Raw genomic sequence first — 25,989 nt, 5'->3', positions numbered from 1 at the left:
CAGGTTTTTATACTCGTGTTCACACAGAGGTGATGCAAATCTCACATGCTTCTGCCCAAAGAGCAGAGCTACAAGCTCTCATTTGTGCTTTAGATTACTTTGCAAATGAGCCTATTAATATTTATTCTGACAGCTTATATGCAGTCGAAGTTACCAAAAATATTGAAACTTCAGTTATTGGGTATACATCATCACAAGAGTTCTTTAAATTATTTCATAACCTACAAAGGGCAGTGCAAATGTGAAAGCACCCATGTTTTATAGGCCACATGCAGGCTCATACTAATCTTCTAGAACCTGAGTTCAGGTAACGACAAAATTGATAAATTGGTAGCTGTTTGTCAACAAATGTCTCCATATGATTGTGCACAAGCCTCACATTCTTTACATCATCAAAATGCTTCTAGTTTATGTAAAAAAAATATTACTACCAGAGAACAGCTCGTCAAATTATATCACTGCCCCAAGTGTGTTATACATACTCCATCTCTGTCTTCAGGGATAAATCCCCATGGATTAAAACAAAATCATTATGGCAAATGGATGTAACTCACATTCCTCAATTTGGTAAATAGTGTTATGGCCATGTAATAGTAGATACATATTCCAGGTTTATTTTTGCTACAGCCCATACAAAGGAAAATGCTCAGCATATGATTTCTCACTGCCTAACTGCCTTCGCAGTATTAGGATGTCCTTTACAGATTAAAACAGATAATGCACCAGCTTATGTAAGCTCTTCTTTTCAACAGTTTTGCCAAGAGTTTCAGATTGACCATAAACAGGTATTATAACCCTCAAGGTCAAGCCATTGTGGAAGGAGCTCATTTATCTATTAAGCTGCAAGTACAAAAAGTAAAAGGGGGGATAGGATTATGACTCCCCAAAATAACTTCAATCATGCTCTGTTTGTTTTAAATTTTTCTAAATTGTTACACAGAAGGTCACACTGCAGCTAAGAGACATATGTCTTCCACAGCAACAGGCCTTTTAGGCCAAGTTTTGTGGAAAGACTTACAGACTGGTCAATGGAAAGGCCCAGATCCAGTGATTATGTGGGGCAGAGGTCATGCTTGTATTTTTCCAGAAGGTGTTTTTTGTCCTGTTTGGGTGCCTGAACGCGTGACACGGAGGAAACAGAACCAAGATTCAAACGACTGAAGATCAACCTAGAGAAGCCCTCCCTCAGAAGGAAGAGATTTCGAAGAAGAAAGAAGATGACCCAGCAATACCCAGCGGAAAAGCTGATCTCCTGGGAAGACATACAGAAGCTGACAATATACGCTTCGCAAATAATTCGGCTCCTAGGGAGAAATAAGACTCCACTGATAATGATTGCCACAGTAATAGCCTTACTGGGCTGTCAGGTAAAAGGGAGTCAAGCATTTATTGGACTTATTTCCCAGATCCACCTTTAGTACACCCAGCTGTATGGACTGGAGAATTCATCCCAGTGTTTACTAATGACTCATTCATGATGGGAGGATTTACAGACACTCATATTACACCCAATCATGTGACTAGATTTAATTATTCTGACTATAGAACCCAATTACCTTTGTGTTGGTTCCACCATAAACATGCTGGCTGTCTCAGAGTATCATTTGAGTAAAAGACAGCAATTGGGAAATCTAGACTAAATAATCATACTATTAATGGAGACTTAAAATCTTATACTAGATCAATTATTAAAGTGGGACTTTCCCATAACAAACTGATCATTTCTACAGAACCTCCACAAATACCTTATTGTCCAAATAGTTCTGCAATAGAAATTGGCACCTTTCCTAGATGGACAGATTGTGTAAATACCTTTCCAGTGCAACATAAGGTGTCTAAAGGTAGTGGGTATATTTTAAATTGGTCTCCAAAAAATTGATAAAAGACAATTACGAAAAAGTTCTGCTATGACACCTGCAGGATTTGTTAGCAGTTTTTGACCTACAGTGAAGGTGGTATTCAAAAGGATGTTTGGCACTTTATTGCTGCCTCAGAATTTTTACATTTTACAGACAAGCCTTTACCGGAATTTGTTGGCAAGAACTGTAAGGAAGGTTCTTGCTATGGCTTACGAGCCTGTGTTCAATCTCCTTATGTTCTAATTATTGGAAATGTGAAAGTTAAATGGGTAGATGATAGATATATTGTAACATATAACAAATATAATTTAATTAATTGCATTACCAGATATAATAGAGGAAAAGGAGTGCTGGTACTTCATCAGCCCACTTTTGTTTTATTGCCAGCTAATATTTCAGAGCAATGGTACGCTGATGCTGGTTTTCAAGTTTTACAACAAATACATGCCCAGCTAGCAAGACCTAAATGTGCCATTGGAATTATAATAGTGGGTGTTGTCACCTTGGTTTCCTTTATTGCCTCCACAGTCACAGCTTCGGTGGCTTTATCTCAAATATTCAACATGGAAAATTTCTTAATAATTTGGCTCAGAATACTTCCAAGGCTCTTCACAATCAAATAAATATTGATGAAAGGATTGAGACTAAGTTAAATGCCTTAGAGGCAACTGTCATAAATATAGGTAATGAGCTTTTGGCTTTAAAGTTTAAAGAAAGACTTAAATGCCACACAAGTTATAAATATGTGTGTGTTCTAGCTGCCAAGTACAATGCCTCTCTGTGGTATTGGGAGAAGGTTAAAAACCATATTGGGTATTTGGCAAAATAATAATAACAGCTTGGATCTTTTGGAACTCCATCATATTCAAGATATTCAAAATAATAGAGCTGATTTTTCGGATATTCTTCCTTAGCTAATCAAATATTAAAAGAATTAAATGGCTTTAACCCCAGAAACATTCTTAAACACTCAGCCTAGTACATCTTTGCACTGCTCTCTTTGCTGTTAATTCTCTTTTGTGCTGTAATTATAGGATGTTGAGTCTTCAAAACAAGAATTCAGGGGCTTGAGAAAGTAAATCATCACCTGCTTTTCAAAGAAAGAAGGGGGAATATGTAGGAGGCCATCCTTGCATGTGATTGAGTTACCTCCCTGGCTGGGTTCTGAGGTGCTCAGTTTTTTTTCTGTGTTAGAGCTTTCCCCACCCTTCTTGGGTTCGAGGGCTTGTCCATATGGAGGCGTGTCTCACCACTGCCCTCAAAGATCCAATCATCTCACCTGACCTTGGAACACTGGCCCCCTTGACCTTCACTGGATGGGATTTTCCCCAGAATTTTTGTACCAAATAAAAGTCTTCTCCCTGGTGTGCTCACTCTCTCTCACTAGCCTCTTCAGTAAACTTTGCTATTTCCCTGGGTAGCTTGAGGCTGGAGGTGCGAGGAGCTGTCCTGGAGCTGGTTTAGAGGTAATTGGAGTCTGTGTCTTTAATTTAAACTCCCTTAGGATTTTCCCACGTGGCCGAACCAAACCGTTCATACCGTCTGTGCTGGCCGCAGACTAAAAAGGTCATTTTATTCATGTGTACTAATATTGTGGATCCCAACTCTATCATATTCTTTTGTTATAACTACTGTGTGCAGTACGATGTATTTTTCTGAGTTTCATTTTGTTTGTTTTAAGAAAATGTCTATCTTCATTCTAGTGGTTTCTTCTTTGTTTATACTTTTCATAGTACCCTTCTTTCTTACTTCATTCATATCTGGTTTGTCAATTTTGATCCTCAGTATAGTAGGAACATCAGTAATCTACAATTACCACAATTCAAAGTTTCCCTCTAGTTGCTTTATGTTCTCAAGTCATGTTATAAATTACTTACAGAAAAAAATAGCGTAAGTGAAAAAAAACTTTATACAAATTCCAGTAGCAATTTAAATATAGTAAACCTCTTAGATCAAATAAATGTTGGGATGCAAACAATAAAAAATATATTGTTTTCTCCCAGATTTGTTGAGTTTGAAAAGGATTCATTAAGGATATCATCTTCTGAAGATTGATAACTTGTGATTTACTTTAAGTGATCAATTTCAATATCATTAGGGTTTGGAGAGTTGCTCTCTGTGTCTTTGCATTCATCTTATTTTTCTATTAAAAGATGTGAAAGATCCTCTCTCCATTTCTTCTCTTAACCATTATGGGCAGAAAAAAAAAATCTAAATTATCAAATGTGTTCAACAAAAGCTAAGAGCAGGATACAATGATGCTAACTCCAGTCTTCTTTAATGCCTTCTTTAAAGGTTACAAAACACTTGGGGCATTGCAAAAAGAAAACTGAAGGATGACAATATTTTACCACGGCATCATCTTTGAAGCAACCTTTGTTAACTATATTTTCTTAGCATGGTTTGAAATGACTGATGAGTAATAAATTAATTTCTAGGATAATTAAATAGCAAAATGCTTCAAAATACAGGAAAAAAATAATAAAACTAAGATCCCATAATGTAAATTAGATTTATAAAAGGGTCCAAAAAATCCATCTAGTAATTTCAGGAAGAATGTTTTATATTCTTTTTTAAATATTTTTTAGTTGTAAATAGACAAAATACCTTTATTTTATTTATTATTTTATGTGGTGCTAAAGATAGAACTCAGTGCCTCAGATGTACTAGGCAAGCATTCTCCACTAAGCCATAAGCCCAGCCCCAATATTTGCTATTCTTCAAATAAGCAAATATTCTGATTGTTCTTTGAAAGACTTCCAAGACAAAATGAAACAGTCATTACAAATAGTTATATCTGCTTAGAAAAGGAAAAAACTAAAATTGAGTCCAAGAGACCCACCTGGAGTTAAACTGCATCCTTGATACTATTTATTACCTAAGCTGTAACCATTACTATTTTCTTTTTTCCTTCCCTCTTTTCACTTCTCTCATTTTTAACAGCACTTTTCAACTTGGAATGAACACATATCTACCCATATACCAACCCAGTCTTTAGTCCTAGCTCTAAAATTAAATACATAAAATACTCTCTATCAGTCTTTTAACTGAAGTGTTCCCATTCATCTTCTCACTAGAGGAAACTCATTCTCTACAACAGGGTTTAGGAAATAACAATCCACAGGCCATCAATTGCTTTTGTAAATCAAATTTTACTGGAACACAGCCATACTCATATGTGTATTTTATATGGCTGTTTGTATAGTTTCAGTAGCTGAACTGAGTAGTGACAACAGTCAACAGAACTCAGTAGGCTTCAAAACCTAAATTATATACTCTCCAGACCTTTTTTTTTTTTTTTAAGGAGGAGGAGGAGGAGAAGAAGTAGTAGTAGTAGCAGTAGTAGTAGTAGTAGAAGTGTTGTCTGCATACCTTGCATACCTTTACCCTGGATTCCTCAGGTAAGGGTGCATACATACAGTATTACCTGAAATTTTACATGGTCAAAATTGCTTTCTATAACCTTGCCACCTGAAGTACGCTTTGGTAAGAAATAAAACCTTTGGCTATACTTTCCTTGAGTTTCCTGAAAAACTTGTTCCATGGCTGCCCTGATTTGTATGGTGCTTTTAAGAAATCTGATATTAGTCTAAATGTCCACCCTCACATATCATCTTTCTGCCAGAAGACCCTAATTTTTTTTTCTCTCATAAAGTGGACAAGTTTTATCAGGCTATGTCTCAAAATTGCTACTGTGGGTAAATTTACCAGGTACAAAACCAAAAAGTTCAGAAACAGGAATATGAGTAAATGAATTATGCTGGAGTCATAAAATAAATACAACAATTCAAAGGCATTAACTGCAGCAATACATAATGACCTATACAAATCTTGGTAATACCATGGTAAATGAAATCAAATAAAACCTCAAGAAGTAACATATTATTTTTTCCTTTTTATAAAAGTAAAAAAACAAGTAAATGAAACAATATTGTACATATTTATGTGATAAAGCTACTTTTAAAATAAATACAGACCCTGTCTCAAAGAGTAAAAAAAAAGGGATGGGGATGTGGCTCAGTGGTTCAATCAAAACAGGGGTGAAGCAGATAATGTTAAAAACACAACAAAAAATTTTTAATGAGAACATGATTTTAAAGAGAGAGCTGAAAGAAATACAACAAATGGTTATGTTTATTTAAGTTAAATACACTTTTGAGGGTGTTTGCTTGTTAGACATGATCACTTCTGTGTTAACAACATAGTAACTAGAGTTGAGTTCGAATAAATATAAAGAGAATATTCAAAGAATATCCAACAAATTATTAGTTTTTAATAAAAAGAACATAACTAAAGTGTTGCTTATTAAAAAATATTAGTTATTGAAAATAATATTTGATGTATCTTAAGAAAATATATCAATCTTTATCATTAAAATAAAATGTAATGCTAAAGATAACCCCATGGTATTAAAATTTAAAAGTTCAAGAATAAGAGTAATAGAAATGGACTGAAGGCCCTAGATCCATGCTATTCCAAATAGTTTATATTTCTCCTGGTTTTGTTTTTTTGTTGCTGTTGTTGTTTTGTTTTTGTTTTTTGGTACCAGGGACTGAACTTGGGACACTTAACCACTGAGTCACATCCTCAGCCCTTTTCTTTTTTTATTTTGAGATAGGGCCTCACTAAGTTACTTAGAGCTTCATTAAATTGCTGAGACTGGCTTTGAACTTACTATCCTCATGTCTCAGCCTCCCAAGCCACTGGAATTAGAGGCATGCATCATCATGCCTGGCTCTCCTGACATTTTTCTCAATATATTAGGTATGAAGTCTTTTCACAAATGAGTTTTTCCTCCCAAGCTACAGGATAAGTACATACAAAAGCGTGTTTAGGTAAAAAGTTATATTTATACCCCATTTGATTCAAATGTATGATATGTCAAGATCATTGTACTGTCATGTGTAACTAATAAAAAATAAATAAATAAATTAGTTATATTTAAATCTCTCAAAAGGCAATAGCAGCATATCAACCAGTGTGCTCAGAGGAAACAGAAGACAGCTCAAAATATGAAACTGTGAAGATCTATGAAAAGGCTACTCATAAATGTGAATCTAGAGCAACAGCCTGGGACTTCCTCAGCAGAAAGCTTTTACTACCTCTTGGTCCTAGAAAAGCAAGAGGGAGTGGTTTCCAGAACTGAGAGAGAGCAGCTATATGGAGAAAGGTACCTGGCAGTTCAGCCTAGATAGAGCAGCCCAACTAACCCAAGGAGACCCAGGAGGAATGAAACACCTCAGCCTCATTCATCTGCCAGGTCTACTGCTGGTGCCTCCCACTGGCGGATTCCAACTGGAAGCCAGTGGACATGGGAGTAGAACAGGAAGCAAGGTAGTTATGGAGGGACAAATGGAGAGTATGTAGCACAGCACTATATAATTGCGACTAGAAAGAGAATGTCTGGTATACAACATAAATAATTTGGTTATTAGACTACAAAAAACAACCAAGAAATACAGAGATTGAGTTTTGAGGAATATATGATGAAAACCCTATTCATTCATCCAAAAATATTTATCGATCATTTAATATATGAAATTGTGTATATACCACACAATTCCTACTCTAAAATTAACTTCTTAGAAACACAACAGAAGTATAAAAGAATACCTATAAAAAACAGGTTGCTGTTCATTGTGCTGCTATAATAAAACACCAGGCTGGATAACTTATAAACAATATTTCCCACAGTTCTGGAGGCTAGAAGGTTGAGATCAAGGTACCAACAAGTTTGGTATCTAGTGAGGACTGCCGTCTCTGCTTCAAGATGATGCCTTGTTTACTGTACTCCAAAGTGGACAAATACTGTGTCCTCATGGTGGCAGAGAGACAGAAAAAGGGCTTCCACTAGCTGCCACCTGCCCTTTCAAAAGGCACTAATCCATTCATGAAGGTAGAGACATCCTTACTTCACAGCTTCCCAAAAGGCCCCACCTCATAAGTCTACCACACTGGAGATTATGTTTCAACATAAATTTTAGAAGAAACCCATTCAAATCAAAGTGTGTGTCACATCCATTTAAAAACATAGAGATATGAGAATTTAAAGGAAAATGAAATTAATTCCACAAAATAAAAAAAGGCAGTAAATATAGCTGTGGATTAACAAGAGTCTTCATCTTTATGCAATAATAATGACCACCTCCACTTTGTGCCTTAAACTAAAGCATGTGGGGACTTTACCAGGAACTGATCTCTTATGCATTTTTCTAACTTTTCCAACAATAATTCTGCATATAAGGCTGGTTGGTCACTGTCACTCCTAAGCACTTGATAACTGTGTATGACTTTTAAACATTGTACTCTGGGGTAGTCTCGTGAAAAAAAATTTCCCTGTCAATTCCATTTCTTTATGTTTCACATAAGTCATTTTCTCAAGTATTCAGTTGTTATACTGTGTGTGTGTGTGTGTGTGTGTGTGTGTATGCAGTTTCATATAAATCGAGTATGAAACATTTTCAGCTAAAGAACGGATGGATTTTTGAAGACAAAGTCCATGAAACTTAGAAGTTTACTAATTAAAGAAGGAAATTTCAAATATTATGTGTGGTTAAAGCCTAAATAATTAAGCTCTGCTGCTGCCATGGTAATTAACTTTAACAAACCCTTTAATGGCCACATTCTCATCCCTGCATGACTTCTCAATTCCCCTAAATAGTGTTACCTTCATGGTCCCAAATAAAATTCTCTCACTTAATCACATTTTAGTCTCATGGTATGTTTCCAGGAAAACTCAAGCTAAAAAGGCTATTACATATCCTGCCAGTTTCTGCTCACTTCTTGTTTTCCTTTGCAAACAAATTTACTTGAAAGAGTTGGCTCTATTCATCATCCCCACTCCAACATGGTTTCATTCCCTCTTAAATCCAATCTTTTCAGGCTTTTACAAAACTCCTACCCAAAATTATTTCTGCCAAGATCACCAATCACTGCACAGTACTAAATGAACTCATCGGTCAATCCTTGGTAATCATTTGCATCATGTATTAGCAGCACCTGGCACAGATGCTTCAGCTGCTTAACATTCCTTCTTCACTTGGCTTCCAGTTCTCCACAACCTTCTTTATTTGTGTTTTCTTTCCATCCTCTTGTTATTGGAGCACTCTAGGAATTAATACTTTTCTTTTCCTTTTTGTCTGTACCCATTTGCTTAATGATCATAGCTTTAAATGGCTTTAAATATTCTAAGAACTTCCAAATCTCCAGCCCAAATCCTTCTTTAGAACTCCAACCTACACATACAACTACCTATCTACATTTTCAGCTGGGTATCTAGTGGATATCTCACATATAACATGTTCAAACATGTTAAGTTATACTCCATGTATGAATAATATGTCAAAATATACTGTCATGTATATCTAAAAAAAATAAAATTAAAAAAAGAAAATGTAAAGAATCTACAATAATCAACCTTTAAAAAAGAGCAAAAGTTAAAATATTAAAACTTGAAATTTTCATGAATTTAGAAGAAACCATCAAAAATATCTTGAAGGATAAGAGCAGAGAGGAAGATTACTTAGGACACACAATGCAGTCACCATAAAATAACAAAAATTAATTGAACTTTATCCAAATTAAGAATTTCTATCATGAAAAGACATCACTAAGAAAATGAAAGGCATAAATTGAAAAAAATATTTTATATATCTGTTAAAGATCTGTGTATTTGAATACAAATCATTAATTAAACCAATGAAAATTGGACAAAAAAATGAAGCAACACTTCTCCAAAATAAGATATAGGCATGTTCAAGGAGGATATAAAATGGTTCTTATTAGAAATCTAGAAAACACAAATTTTTTAAAAATACCATGAGTTACCATTTTATACATCCTAGAATGGTTGATATTAATAGTTGATAACACTAATTATTATTAAGGATGGATAGCAACTAAAATGTTTACATATTATTGATGAGAGTTTAAAATTATATAACTATGTTTGAAAAATGTTCAGGAGTTTTGTTAATTAAGTAGAACATTTCATTACCCTATTACCAACAATTCTACTCTAAGGTGTTTGCCCAAAATAAATTAAAACATGCTCACAAAAAGACCAGAATAAGGATGTTTATGGGAAGAAAAATCACAGCATCTCTAAATTAAAAACAAAACAAATATACAACTGTAGTGATTTTTTAAATTTTTTTTTTAGTTATAGATGGACATATCTTTATTTTATTTATTTATTTTGTAATAAATGAATAAATAATTTTTTACAATGTTTATTTATTTCTATGCAGCACTGAGGATTCAACCCAGTACCTCCTACATGCCAGGCAAGCACTCTATCCTAAGCCACAACCCCAGCCCCTGTAGTAAAATTAGTAAACAAAATCTACCATATGCATATAACGAAATACTATTCAGCAGTAAAGAAATAAAATAAAAATTTATTTTAAATATAAAATAAAATACACAACATGGGTAAATCTGAAAATGATGTTGAACAATAGAAATCATATTCAAAAGATCACTGTATACAAAGTTCCAACAATTGGCAAATTGATCTATAGTGACAGAAATCAAAGCAGAGATGGGCTGTGGAAGTTGTGGATTGATTGGATGGAAGTAAGAGGGACCTCCTGGGGTGACAAAATATTCTGTTGCTTGGTACATAGGTCTGATGGGTGTGCATTCGTAAAATCTCCATTAAATTGTACACTTAAGAGAATGTATTTCAGTGTTTATAAACTTTATCTTAATAAATTAAAATAATAGTTTTTTAAAAAACTCAACTCCTGGCCTTCCACCACTTTCACCTCCAACTTGCTCCAAGTCTTCTAGCTGTCATTTGATGGCAACTTCATCTTTTCAGTTGCTCAGAACAAAAGCCTAGCAATCATCATCAATTTCCTTCTTTTTTCCTCAGACTACATCCAAACTCTCAGCAAATACTATCAGTTTTACTTTAAAAAAACACATAAAGCAAATAGACTAATCCTAACTATTTCCGACACTACCACTTTGCCCTAAACCACCATCATTTTGGCCAAGATTACTGCAACAAGTTTCCTAACTGGCCTCCTCTTTTCTGCTCTTTCCTCGTCAAAACAGCTAAAATGATTAATTTAAAACTGATCATGGGGTGGGGTGGGGGGAATCCAAGATGGCGGGCTAGAGAGAGACTGCATTCCTTATTGATCCTTAACCTGGGATTGAAGCAGTAGGAATACTATTTCTCTGCAAGTTATCAGAGATCCCCCCCCCCACAGCTGCTCCCACACAAGAATCCTGGCCTCCGTGTCCACACAGGTCCCCTGGCCACTGCTCCTATGTGTTCCCCCGTCTACAAGCATGGGGCTTCCCCAGTCTCCTCCATCTTAGGACACTGCAACCATTGCTATAGTCCCCTTCACAGGGTAGCCTGCACCTGGGGACAAGGGACAGAATCTGGAGACAGGCGCCTGCTACAACACTGCCATCACAGGGCTGCATCTCTGAACACACAGCCCAACACCCCATCTCTGAAAGCAGCCACCTCCATTTTGGGACACTTTTGTCTCCATCTTCTGTTATCCTCACTATCTCCATCGCCATCTTTAGTTGGAGCAACTTCCAGCTTGAGATACTGGCTGGGGTCTAGAAGCAATATCAAGGTACCTATAGGCCCCCAACTGCCCGCCCTCCTTGTGGCCACTAACCCGGTACAGCACTTATAGCTATGGGGCAAGCCTTTAGCTCGCAAAGCCTGGTCCTGGTCTGCCTGATACAAAACAACTCTCTGAGACAGGTGCACAGAACACAGAGGGCAACACCTCAGACCTCTGGAGAGAGGGTTTCCTGATTGGGAAGTAGAAAGGGAAGGGGTGAGTGAGATAGAGTTTAGAGACTAAATTAGAGATGGGAATTCTGAGGTCTACAGGTGACATAAGAAGATAAGACCAGGTACCCACATCACACAATTGGGCCCCAAAGGAGATCCTTGGGGTACAGACTTCCAACAGGACCAGCAAGTGCTATTCCCCCCACCTCCAGGAGTTCTGCCTCCAAGACCTCCAACTCTGCCACCCTAATAACCTTCACCATCCTAAGGGTGGAGATATCAGCAAACAATAGACAACCCCACCTACTGGATGAAATGGGAAGCAGGAAACATACTGGGACTCCAATAGAAACAGTCCTTTAATTTTCCTTCAAGATTTTTTTGTTTGTTTGTTTCTCTCCTCTCACTGTCTTTTCCCACCCTCATATCCCTAACATTTGTGAAACCAAGTACTTTTCATGCATTAAGCTACTGAGTAATGGGATATTGGAATAGTAAGTATATTACAGTTAATGTTGTATATTCCTTTATCTTCTATTTTTATATTTTTTCTTTTTCTTAATTTTTATGTTTCTTTTAGTACTCTCAATTGTATTCCCACTTATTTGTCTCCCCAAAATCTCTTTCTCTCTTTTCTCCTGCTATTAGCCAACTTCTTTTGATGCCTCAATCACGTTTTCTAAGATCTAATAACTCTATATCCTCACATCCTACTTCCTTAACATCTCATCCTACAGCCCACCCCCAGGTCTCTCTTTGTCCACCATCAGAAACTGTAAAGCTTTTTGCAAACCTACTGTTTATATTGTAGATAATGACTGAATTAACCATTTCTGTATATTGGGGGGCGGGGCATAAATGTCTTAATAGGAGCTATTTGGTTTAAGGCTGTATATTGTTTGTACTGTGATCTGTTAATTTTTATCTGCCCCTTAAAGGAGAGGTATTGGAACCCTACAGGGATGCTATAAACCTACAGAGCAAAAACTGTAACATCTCAGACCCACAGTGTTGGGAGGAAAGACACATGAACAACATGAAAAAAACAGGGAAGAAACTGTACCAAACAAACCAAGATACTACATTATTAGAATCCATGGCCAGCTGAGCAGAAGAAATGACAGAGGAGGAGTTCAGGATATATATAATTAAAATGTTCTGTAAATCAAAAGATGATATAAGAGAGCAAATACAGGCAGCAAAAGATCATTTCAATAAAGACCTACATAAGCAAACACAGAAAGCAAAAGATTACTTTAATAAGGAGATAGAGATTCTGGAAAAAAAAAAAAAAAAAAAAGCCAAACAGAAAGCCTTGAAATGAAGAAAACAATAAACTAAATTAAAAACTCAACAAAAACATCACCAGCAGATTTGATCTCTTAGAAGACAGAAGCTTACACAATGAAGACAAAATATATAATCTTGAAAATAAAATTGACCACACAGTGAAGATGATTAGAAACCATGAGCACAACATCCAAAAATTATGGAATAATATAAAAGACCAAATTTAAGAATTATTGGAATAGAGGAAGGCATAGAGTTATAAACAAAAGGAATGAATAATCTATTCAATGAAATAATATCAAAAAATGTTCCAAACATGAAGAATGAATTGGAGAATCAAATGCAAGATGCTTACAGGATGCCAATGTACAAAATCACAACAGATCTACACCAAGGCACATTATAATGAAAATGTCTACATACAGAATAAGGAGAGAAATTTTAAAAGCCACAAGAGAAAGAAATCAGAGTACAGATAGCGGGGAACCAATTAGGATCTCTGCAGATTTCTCAACCCAGACAGTCAAAGCTAGAAGAGACTGGAATAACATATAGCAAGCTCTGAAAGAAAATGGATGCCAAAGAAGAATCTTATATCCAGCAAAAAAAAAAAAAAAAGCTTTAGATTAGATAATGAAATAAAAACTTCCATGATAAACAAAAGTTAAAAGAATTTGCAACTCAAAGGCCTGCACTATAGAACATCCTCGGCAAAATTTTCCATGAGGAGGAAATGAAAAACAAAAATGAAAATCAGCAAAGAGAGGTATTACACTAAAGGAAAACCCAATTAAAGGAAACACCAAGTTCAAGTTAAAAACCAAAAATTACTGGAATACAAATCATGTCTCAATAAAAACCCTGAATGTTAATGTTCTAAACTTATCAATCAAAAAACAAAGATTGGCAGATCGAATTAAAAAAAAAAAAAAAAGACCCAACAATATGCTTCCTTCAAGAGACTGATCTCATAGGAAAAGACAACTACAGGCTGTAGGTGAAAGGTTGAAAAAAAACATATCACTCACCATATCACTCACATGGACTGCATAAACAAGCAAGGGTTTCCATCCTCATATCAAATAAAGCAGACCTCAAGCCAAAGTTAATCAAAAGGGATAAAGAAGAATATTTCATGGGCTGACGTTGTGGCTCAGCGGTAGAGCACTTGCCTAGCAAGTTTGAGGCACTGAGTTCTATCCTCAGAACCACATAAAATAAATTAATAAAATAAAGGTATTGTATCCAAATACAACTTAAAAAAATATTTTAAATAAAGGAGATATCTCATACTGTTTAAGGGAACCATTCATCAACAAGACATAACAATTATAAATATATATGCCCCAAACAATGGAGCATCTATGTTCATCAAACAAACTCTTCTCAATTTCAAGAGACGGAAATACCACATCACAATAATACTGGATGACTTTAACACACCTCCTTCACCACTGGATAGATCTTCCAAACAACAGCAGAACAAAGAAACTATAGAAACTCAATAATACGATCAATAATTTAGACTTAACAGACATGTATAGACTATTTCATTCATCAACAAGTGAATACACTTTCTTCTCAGAAGCATATGGAACCTTCTCTAAAAGAGGCCATATATTATGCCACAAAGGGAACTCTTAGAAAATACAAAAAAAAGTAGATATACTACCCTGCATTCTATCATATCAAAATGGAATGAAATTAGAAATCAATGATAAAATAAAAAATAGAAGCTACTCCTAAACCTGAACACTAAACAATATGCTACTGAATGAACAATGGATTGCAGAAGACATCAAAGAGAAGATTTAAAAATTCTTAAAGGCAAATGAGAATATTAATACAACATATCAAAATCTCTGAGACACTATGAAAGCAGTACTAAGAGGAATGTTCATTGCATGGAGTTCATCCCTTAAAAGAAGAAAAAGTCGACAAATAAATGACCTAACATTATATCTTAAAGCCCTTGAAAAAGAAGAACAAATCAACACCAAAAATGATAGAAAACAGGAAATAATTAAAATCAGAACTGAAATCAATGAAACTGAAACAAAAGAAACAATTGAAAAAACTGACAAAACAAAAAGTTAATTCTTTGAAAACAAATAAATAAAATTGACAAACCCTTAGCCATGAGAATGAAGAGAAAGAGAGGAAAAACTCAAATTAAATTACTAACATACATGATGAAAAAGAAAATATCATGATCGACCCTACAGAAATACAGAAGATAATTAGAAACTGTTTTGAAAATTTGTACTCCAATAAAATAGAAAATATCAAAGACACTGACAAATTTCTAGAGTCATATGATTTACCCAAACTGAATCAGGCTGATATATACAAGGAAAAACAGATCAATTTCAAGCAATGAAATAGAAGACACCATCAAAAGCCTATCAATCAAGAAAAGCCCAGGACCAGACAGATTCACAGCTGAGTTCTACAAGACCTACAAAGAAGAATTAATACCAATACTCCTCAAATTATCCCATGAAACAGAAAAAGATGGAACACTTACAAACTCATTCTATGAGTCCAATATCATTCTATGAGTCCAATATCATTCTGATTCCAAAATCAGACAAAGTCACATCAAGGACAGAAAACTTCAGACCAATATCTCTAATGAACATATATACTAAAATTCTGGAAAATCAAATATAAAAATGTATTAAAAAGAGAGTGTACCGCGATCAAGTGGGGTTCATCCCAGGGATGCAAGGTTGGTTCTACATACAGAAATCAATAAATATAATTCATCACATCAACAGACTTAAAGATAAGAATATGAACATCTCAATAGATGTAGAAAAGCCATTCGACAAAATACAGCACCCCTTCATGCTCAAAACATACTAGAAACATATCTCAACATCTATTCTTATCCCAAGGCCAACATCATTCAAAATGGAGTGAAATCAGAAGCATTCCCTCTAAAAAGTGGAACAAAACAGGGGCGTCCTCTTTCATCACTTCTATTTAACATAGTCCTTGCAACTCTAGCCACAGCAATTAGAGGAAAGAAATTAAAGGGATACAGATAGGGAAAAAAAAGCATTCAAACTATCATTATTTGCTGATGACACAATTCTATACTTAGAGGATCTTAAAACTTCCACCAAAAATTTTCTAGAACTAATAAATGAATTCAGCAAAGTAGCAGGATATAAAATCAACAACCATAAATTAAAGGCATTTCTGTACATCACTGATGAATCCTTTGAAAGAAAAACTAGGAAAACTACCGAATCAATTTAACAAAAGAAGTGAAAGACCTCTACTTTCTTTTAAAAAAAAAATTATTTTTTAGTACTTGGACGCAATAACTTTATTTTTTTTTATTTATTTTTATGTGGTGATGAGGATCGAACCCAGGGTCTCGCACATGCAAGCCACAACCTCAGCCCCAAGACCTCTACTTTCAACTACAGAACACTGAAGAAAAAATTTTAAAAAATTAAAGAAGACCTTAGAAGATGAAAAAAACCCTGTTTTAGTTACTGTTTCCCCACACTGCCAGGGACAGTCCTATCTTTCCTTCCCTTGCTCTACAGACTTAGTTCTTTTGAACCTCTGTTCATTTGTATTTATAAATGTTATTTAGTTCTCTATTCATTTTGAATATGCACTTTTTATGGTCTAGATAGGCAGAATTAATATTATCAAAATGACCATACTACCAAAAGCATTATAAAGATTTAATGCAATTCCAATCAAAATCCCAATGACATTCCTCATAGAAATAGAAAAAGCAATCATAAAATTCATCTGGAAAAAATAAGAGACCTGGAATAGCTAAAGCAATCCTTAGCAAGAAGAATGAAGCAGGTGGCATCACTATACTAGAACTTGAACTATACTACAGAGCTATAGTAACAAAAACAGCATGGTACTGACACCAAAATAGACTTCTAGATTAATGATACAGAATAGAGGACACAGAGACTAACCCACATAAATACAGTTATCTCATACTAGACCACAGTGCCTAAAATATACATTGGAGAAAAGGCAGCCTCTTCAACAAATGGTGCTTGGAGAACTGGAAATCAATATGCAGCAAAATGAAATTAAGCCTCTATCTCTCACCCTGCACAAAACTCAACTCAAAGTAGATGAAGGACCTAGGAATTAGACCAGAGACCCTGTGCCTAACAAAAGAAAAAAAAATAGGCCCAAATCTTCATCATGTCATATTAGGCCCCAAATTCCTTAACAAGACTCCTCTTGTTCAAGAAATAAAATCAATAATCAATAAATGGGATGGATTCAAACTGAAAAGCTTCTTCTCAGCAAAAAAAAACAATCAGTGAGGTAAAGAGAGAGCCTACAGAATGGGGGCAGATTTCTACCACATGCACATCAGAGTACTAATCTGCAGGAGATATAGAGAACTCAAAAAACTTAACAAAAACTAAAAAAAAAAAAAAAAAAAAAAAAAATCAACAACTCAAAAATAAAACTCAAAAACAACCCAATCAATAAATGGGCTGAACTGAACAGACACGTCTCAGAAGATGATATATATTCCATCAACAAATATATGAAAATGTTCAACATCTCTAGCAATTAGAGAAATGCAAATAAAAACTAAGATTTAATCTTACTCCAGTCAGAATGACAGTTATGAAGAATACAAGCAACGTAAGTGTTGGCAAGGACCTTGGGGAAAAGGCACACTCATACACTGCTGGTGGGACTGCAAATTGGTCCAACCAACCTGGAAAGCAGTATGGAGATTCCTTAGAAAGCTGGATCAAATGGTGGTTCCAGTCCAAGTTATCACTCCTCGGTTTATACCCAAAGGACTTAAAAACAGCGTACTGCAGTAACAAAGCCATCAATGTTTATAGCAGCACAATTCACAATAGCTAAATTATGGAATTGACCTATATGCCCTGCAATAGATGAATGGATAAAGGAATTGTGGTATATATACACAATGGAATATTATTACTCAGCATTAAAAGAGAACAAAATCATAGCAATTGCAGGTAAATGGATGGAGCTGGAGAACATCATGCTAAGTGAAGTAAGCCAATCACAAAAAATCAAAGGCTGAATGTTTTCTCTGATAAGTGGATGCTGATCCATAATGGGGTCGGGGAGCATGGGATGAATGGAGGAACTTTGGATAGGCCAAAGAGGAGGGAGGAGGTAGGAAAGATGGAGGAATGAGATGAACATCATTACACCTAGGTACATGTATGAAGACACAAATGGTGTGATTCTATTTGTGTAGAACCAGAGAGATGAAAATTATGTTCCATATGTGTACTATTAATTGAAATGCATTCTGCTGTCATGCATAACAAATTAGAACGAATAAATAAATAAATTTTAAAAAACTGATCTCACCGCTGTGCTCAAAATCCTGCAATGTCTCCCCATTACACTGAGATGAAAGACCAAGTCCATACCAAAACCTGGTGATCTGGCTCCTTATTAGTTCTCCACCTTCCTCTTAATTTTTATTCCCATGCACTCACTCTTCTCCAGACTCCTTGCTATTCCTTGAACCTGCTCCACATACTCTTACTTACTGGTCTTTTGACTAGCTGTCCCTGTTTTCAAGAAACACTCTTCCCCCCAGATATCCACACAGCAAACGCCTTCACTTCCTCCAATTCTTTGCTCAAAATTCACCTTCTCATTGAGACCTGGCCTGCCTTCCTTTTAAAAACATAACCACCTCAAACTCTCAGTATTTTCAATCTCCTTATCTTGTGCTATTTTGTAAAAGCCTATTATCTTCTAACACATCACACGTTATATGTACTTATGGTTACTGGATTATCTATATTGCTCTGCTAGAAATCATTTCTGCAAAGGTAGGGGAAAATGCCCAATGCATCATTTACTGAGGTGCATTACCCACTAAGTCTGACAGCAGGTGGAGCCAGATGTTTATTCCTCTATGCTACAAAGTCAACCCAATGTTTGAAGGTACTCCTGAACTAGATAGGTACCCTAATCCTCATGAAACAGTAAGGTCAATTATTAACAGACAGCCACTGAGAGTCACAGTCTCAACAGTCAAGAAGTATTTTCTAGTATCTTGGATTTTTTAATGTTAATGTTTAATGCTCACATTAAGATAATTGAAGATAAAGTACTTAGATGGTTCCTATATTCTGGAAATAATTATGACAAAATCTCAAAGGCAATTCATAATACAAAGTATAAAACTGATAAACTTCACAATTATTTACAGTATTATTAAAAGTTGAATAAGTGATCATTTTGGGGTATGTTAACTGTAAGTTTATCCCTCTCTAAAATTGCTTCATAATAGTGAGATCATTATCCTTAGAGTATCATCCAGAGTAAATTTCTGTCAAGTAAAATACCAGTTTTCATGAATTACTCAGCAATAATTTCAGTTTTCTTTTCATTACATATACTACAATGCTGATTAAAATATCCTTCTTTAATACAAAAATAATTATGTTCTTAGCTTTCTTGATGCTTTAAACATATAAAGATATTTAAAAGTAAATCCAACTTACTTTGGAGTAGCTGATACCATTAAAATCAGTCAGGAAAAATAGGATAAAATAATTTAACATCACAATATAGTAGCTCCTGCTAAAAACAGGATAAAAGGATATCTCTGTATAATAAGCACTTACCATATAAATAAAATGACAAATTATCCCATTACGTACATTTGAAGTAACCCTACTTTAGTATAGTACCATCCCCTAAAGCAGCACTTTTCTATGGTATAGTAAACTTAATTATTCTGACAACATCTTTAAATTGCCATTCTGTTATCAGATTATCCAAAAATAAATCGCTCAGGTAACAACCTGTCAACATCATTCATGGCAGGTTAGAATAGATCTATTGTGCCTTCCTAACCATCTCTAGACAATGTTATGTTGACTATTTCTCATGGCTGTAAGAGACTGTCATTCAGTAAAGGAAACATGAAAAGCCTGAAAATGTATTCTGTGAATTGCAAATGACATTCAGTAAAGAAGGCATATAGCAATCAGGTGGCCTACAGATTCGGAGGGCCCATGCAGGTACTGGATTCGAGAGCTTTGACTGGATCCCTGAAGAGTTACACTCTCAATGAAAAATGCAAGGATTTTAAAATCTGCTCTGCAGAGGCAGACAGACATAATCTGTTTCACCCTTGGTTCCACATGGAGGAAAAATATGCTGCCCCTGAGAATTCTGGGCCATGAACTAGAACATACAATGTCCAAAAATACCACATAACAAAATTTAATTTAAATTAGACAAGGGTTGCTAGGAACCTAGAAGCATATGCTCTATCTCAGGCTCAGGGGAAGTAAAGCAAAGCCCAAGGCCAAATCAGGCAACTTTAATATCTTATGAGAATAATCATGCTCTTTGTTTATGTGCTGTCTGTGGCTTCTTTCATGCTGGACCAGCAGAGTTCAGCAGCATGACCCACAAAGCCATCTAACCCTTTACAAAAAAAAATTTGATTACTCTTAGTATTGAATGATGATGATAATGTAATTTGTGTTTGAAAACAATTAAAACAGTAAAGTGGAAGCTGCACAAAGAGTGAAAGTACTGACTGACTTTAGATTTAGTTAAGAATTTACTTTTAAAACTTCAACAAAAGTTCCTGGACATGGTAGGCACACACCTATAATCCCTGTGACTCAGGAGGCTGAAGCAGAAGGATCTCAAGTTCAAGGGCAACCTCAGCAACTTAACAAGCCTGATGATAGTTTAGATCTGAATCCTTCCATTCTCCTCAGGGAAGACATATAAAGCAAAAGGAAAATGTGAGGGAGACGGGTAGGGTGAAATATAAAGAAAATTATATTTCCAGAGAAACCAGGAGCATAAAAATTAAAAAAAAAAAACAATAAAACCCTACAAATTCTAGATTAAGTATGCAAAAAAGTAAGGGAAACCAAGACAGCTAGATAAGGATGCCACAACGATGTAGAAAGGAAGATGAGAAACAGTGGAGAAAACCGTGGTGGCAGAACTACCAAATTACCACACTTATCCAACAGAAGCAGGGGAGGCTAAAGATAAGACCTATAATTAAAAACAAAGAGAAAGCAAGCAGTGACTTTTAAAACTATAAAATGTACAAAAAATACACTAAAAACAGATAGAAATTACAAAGTAAAATCTAACTTTTCTGTATATGAGACATAAATTTAATAAAACAAAGTGATTCTGAAGCACTAAATAGTAGACATATTAGTAAAGGAATGGACAAAGGTACACCAAGAAAAGACTGACAAAGCAGGGGCATTATATGAATATCAGATATACCAGAACTCAGATCAAAAAGCATTAAGCAAGAAAATCACATCAAAACGCAACAGGATACAATTCACAATAAACACATAAGTTATTAATATCTGTAGATAACACCAACTTCAATAAAGCATAAATTAAAGAACATACAAGGAGAAACAGACAGAAATAGGCTAATATTTTAAGACTTTCAGAAAAAGATCAAGCACAAAAAGTATTACAGAACCTATACAATATAAGCAATAAAGTACATTACGTATGTACCTATTGACCTGCATGATGTTACAGGATTTGCCTACTTTTCAAGAACCTATGGAATATTTATGAAAATTGAGCCACACATAAATTTCACTACATTACAAAAAAGTAGAACTAATACCTACAATATTCCTTAAATACCATAATAAAACCAAAATACAGTATATCAGAAAACAAAACAGCCCTTCTCTGAAAAAAGTTTGTAATTTTTGGGGGGAGTGGGATACTGGAAATTGAACTCAGGGGTACTCGACCACTGAGCCACATCTCTAGCCCTATTTTGTATTTTATTTAAAGACAGGGTTTCACTGAATTGCTTAGCGCCTCACAGTTGCTGAGGCTGGCTTTGAACTCAAGATTCTCCTGTCTCAGCCTCCTGAGCCACTGGGATTACAGGTGTGCGCCACTGCACCTGGCTGTAATTCTCGACTAACAACTCAACTCCCAGGCTCACTTGAAAAATCAGAGTAACTCAACTGTGTTTGCTTCAGGGTCATCATGAGCCTGTCATGACAATAATATAAGCAAGCTCAGGCAATGCAGCTCTGCTTATTAATCTTTACACTCCAACACACTCCCATAAGTACAGGTTCTCTTTTGATTACTTCTATTTTCTCAGTACTTAGGAAGTAAAATCATTAGCTGAAAGTGGTGATAAAGAAGAAAATGCTGGAAGTTTGAAGAGAAAGGAAAATGTGTATATCTCCAGAAGAGTTGGGTGACCAAAGTAGACTAAAAAGACTTTCAGACATTGTGAAGGGCCAACTTGAGAAAGTGGAAAAAGTGAGAAGAGGCTCATGGACTAAAGGTTCTAGAAAGGCCCAAAACCTGTAAGACTGTGAGTGCTAGAAGGGGGAAGCTGGTAGTGTTTGAAAGGAAAGACATCTGAAGTAGACAGCATGGGACCTGTAGGTTCTGGAATGACAAGGTCAAGAGTATGGCATAGGGGAAAAAAAAATGGATCAAGTAGAATGGAAAAAAAAAAAAAAGAGCTTTAGGATAGAGATCAATAAAGTAAGAGACTATTGGAAGAAATATTTATGTGGATATTTTTAAATCATAAAAATATTTGATTTATATATGCTGGACAGAGTGACAGTGAGCCAGAAACTCGATTCTTCAAGATATAAAACAAAGTGATCTGAGAAGCAAAAGATGAGTGCAAAAAGGCAAAGTAAGGGGTTGGGGTTGGGGCTCAGTGGTAGAGCGTTTGCCTAGCATGTGTGAGGCACTGGGTTCAATACTCAGTAGTAAATAAATAAATAAAACAAAGGTATTCTGTCCATCTACAACTTAAAAAAAGAAAGAAAGAAAGAAAGACAGAAAGAAAAAGGTTTAGAGCCTGGCAACACAAGATTCAAAGCCAGCTGATTTACAGGAGGAGAGATTGAGAACAGAGTGGAAATGATAAGAGAGACTAAGAAGAATACATTCCCCACTTTCAACCCAACTGCACTGAGGACACAGAAGTAAAACAGTCATCACCTAAAAGAACTTCAGGGGAAACTGGGAAGAGGAGTCTTCCTTTGAGCACAACAGAAGCCTGCAAATGAGTGTTCTAACACTGCACAGAAACTCTTTAATCAGATACATTTGTACAAAAAAAAAAAAAATTCAAGTACTTGAGGTTCATTACACTGGCTAGAATCAGAAATGGAGTATGTTCTGAACCTAAATAGCAACCATAGGGTACATATTTGTAAACAAATTTAAAAACATTTTTTAAAAAAAGGTTACCACTGCTTGAAAATGCCATAAAAATTGCAATAGAAAACAGAAAAGCAAAAAAAAAAAAAAAAAAAAAAAAAACTAGGTTTATAAGTACAGAAAGTCACATGAAGATTGTCCTAGTCACCTTCATAGACCTGATAATAATCTCTAAGAAACCAGCACAGTATACTTGGGAAGCTTACTTTAAAGGAGTAATATATACATACAGATATAGCAATAAGATTAGGAACAGAGGGCTGAAAAATGAAAAGTCCTGAAATCATGAAATGCATAGTAAAAAGATTAGGCTACTTTCATTCTCTGTTCATATATAAAATCCAAGGAAATAGCACCATCTACTGGGATCTCTCATATTTAAAAATATTTTGAGATTTTGGGAAATTAGAATAGTGTGTAACAACTTTCCTCATTTGGCTAAGAAGATAAACTAAAATAGTAAAGAACAAAATCTAAAATAATTAAAAAGGTTATATTTAAAAAACCATTAATTCTCAGCTTATAATTCCAATCTCAAATCATCATTTTGACTAAATTCATGTGAAGATTTTATTTAAAATAATAATATTCTCAACCAATAAAAAAATTACATTTTTAAAGAAACTCACAGATATGGTATTCCTGTATGCTGCTTGTATAACCATATATTGCAGAATATCCAAATATTATGATCATGACAACATCTTTACTATCCAGCTCCATAATATGTGCTGAATGTCCCTCCACAGCATACTGCTGACCATGTCCAAGAACGGTGGGAGTTTTTGTACTCCATGACTGACTAGGTATGTTAAAAACCCATAATTCATCTGTGACATTGCCATCATTTGTTTCAATTCTGCCTCCATACATAAAGATGTTTTCCTGTAAATTAAAATACATATGTTAATAGACAAAATAGATAAGTCTCAGCAATACACATTAATTAAAAACAAAGACTACAATTAAACATTACATTTTATTAACTATTCACACATCTATAAGGCATAGTTATTATTTGTAAAACGTCAAGTGAGGAACACACAAATAATGATAACTAAAGTTTTCACACACAAAAGGAGGGTATGTATCTTGCTTTTGAAAAATTACTTTAAGGCATTTTATTTTAAATGGTTGTACTATGTGATCAATTAACCATATTTTAAATTATCCCACAGGATAATTAAGTTCAAAGTTCTCAGAATGAAAAATGCAGCCAACTGATCAGAACCTTAAAATTAAGGGTATATTAGCTCTATAACTAAGAATAATTTATTCCTCACATACAACAGGAAAGTAACATACTAAGTTGTTCATTTCATTACTCAGTCTTGGAAGCTTTGAATGATCAGAACCCCCACTTATTAAACTTGAATTTTACCATCTATTTGTACTGCTGTATTCTCTTCTCGATTATTCACTGTTTACACTGAGTACTATTCACCAAAAAAGATCACATTTGTACATAATGTAGAATACACTTTCATTAACATTTTCTCATGACTATTGGAAAATATTCATACCTTCGATTCACTCATGGTAATTTTTACAGCACTTATAAACAATTTCACTTACATATAAATGACATATAAATCATCACTATTTCAACAAACTAGGAATAAAATAGAAGGAAACTTATTCAATCTGATAAAGGGAATCTAAGGAAAACACAGCAAAATTTATGCTGAATGGTGAAATACTAAGGAAAACACAGCAAAATTTATGCTGAATGGTGAAATACTGACGCTTTGCATTAAGAGGCCCATTTTTTACTACTTCTACTCAACAAGTGCTGGACAATAGTCATAGCTAGGACAAACAGGGGAAAACTACTACAGGCATCCAGATTAGAACTGAAATTTGAAAAGCAAAATTTCTATCTGCAGATGTTATGATCTCATATGTATGAATCCTAAAAAATGAAAAGAGCTAACTAATTATATTGCAGGATATAAGATCAATTATAAAAATATATTGTATTTCTCTATGTTTGCAGTGAACCATGCAAAAAATAAAATAAGGAAAACAATCCCATTCGTAACAGTGTAAATTTTAGAAAAATACTTAGGAATAAATTTAACAAAACAATTTCTAAACTTCAAAAGTTACAAAAATTTAGTGAACAACTTTTAAAAGATCTAAATAAACAGAAATATATTCAATGTTTAGGGATCAGAAGATTTAGCATTAAGATAACAATACTCTCCAAATCTATCTACAGATCTAACACACAAGTCCTGTCCAAACTTCAGCTGCCTTCTTCATAGAAATCGACAAATTGATTCTAAAATTCTTATGGAATTGCAAAAGATATGGAACAATAATCCTGTAAAAGAACAAAATTGGAGGACTCACACTTCCTGGAAACTTATAAAAGCAAAAGTAATCAAGATAATGTGGTATTGGCATAAATAAATGGAACAGAACTGAAAGTCCAGAAATAAACTGATAAATCTGTGCCTGGCTGATTTTTGACAAGAAGGCCAAGACCATTCAAAGGGGAAGGAACAGTACCTTCAACAAATAATGCTAGGAAAATAGAAAGCCACATAAAAATGAATGAAGCTGAACCCTTAATGGCCACCATATTTAAAAAAAAAAAAAAAAAAACTTAACCCTAAATGTATGAAAGAATTAAATTTAAGAACCAAAACTATAAAACTCTCAAAAGAACAAAATCTTTATGACCTGGGATTTGACAATAGGTTGATATGATAACAAAATCACAAACAACTACTAAAAAAGAGAAACATAATTGGACTTTATCAAAATAAAACCCTTTTGCAGTCAAATAACACCATCAAGATAATGAAAACAATTCACACAATTGGA

The 25,989-nt window shown here is 34.7% G+C and overlaps 1 protein-coding gene across 1 annotated transcript in view; it reads right to left on the bottom strand.

Annotated features, from left to right (window-relative positions):
- Atrnl1 (attractin like 1) overlaps positions 1–25,989 on the bottom strand; it is a 746,572-nt gene that overhangs the window by 670,294 nt on the left and 50,289 nt on the right. The window contains exon 8 of the mRNA XM_076834523.1: positions 23,787–24,042. Within this exon, the coding sequence (XP_076690638.1) occupies positions 23,787–24,042 (256 nt within the window). The remainder of the gene's footprint in view (positions 1–23,786; positions 24,043–25,989) is intronic.

The sequence above is a fragment of the Callospermophilus lateralis genome, chromosome 15 (genome assembly GCF_048772815.1).
Source record: "Callospermophilus lateralis isolate mCalLat2 chromosome 15, mCalLat2.hap1, whole genome shotgun sequence".
Lineage (NCBI taxonomy): Eukaryota > Metazoa > Chordata > Mammalia > Rodentia > Sciuridae > Callospermophilus > Callospermophilus lateralis.
This window is presented reverse-complemented; position numbering and strand designations above follow the sequence as displayed.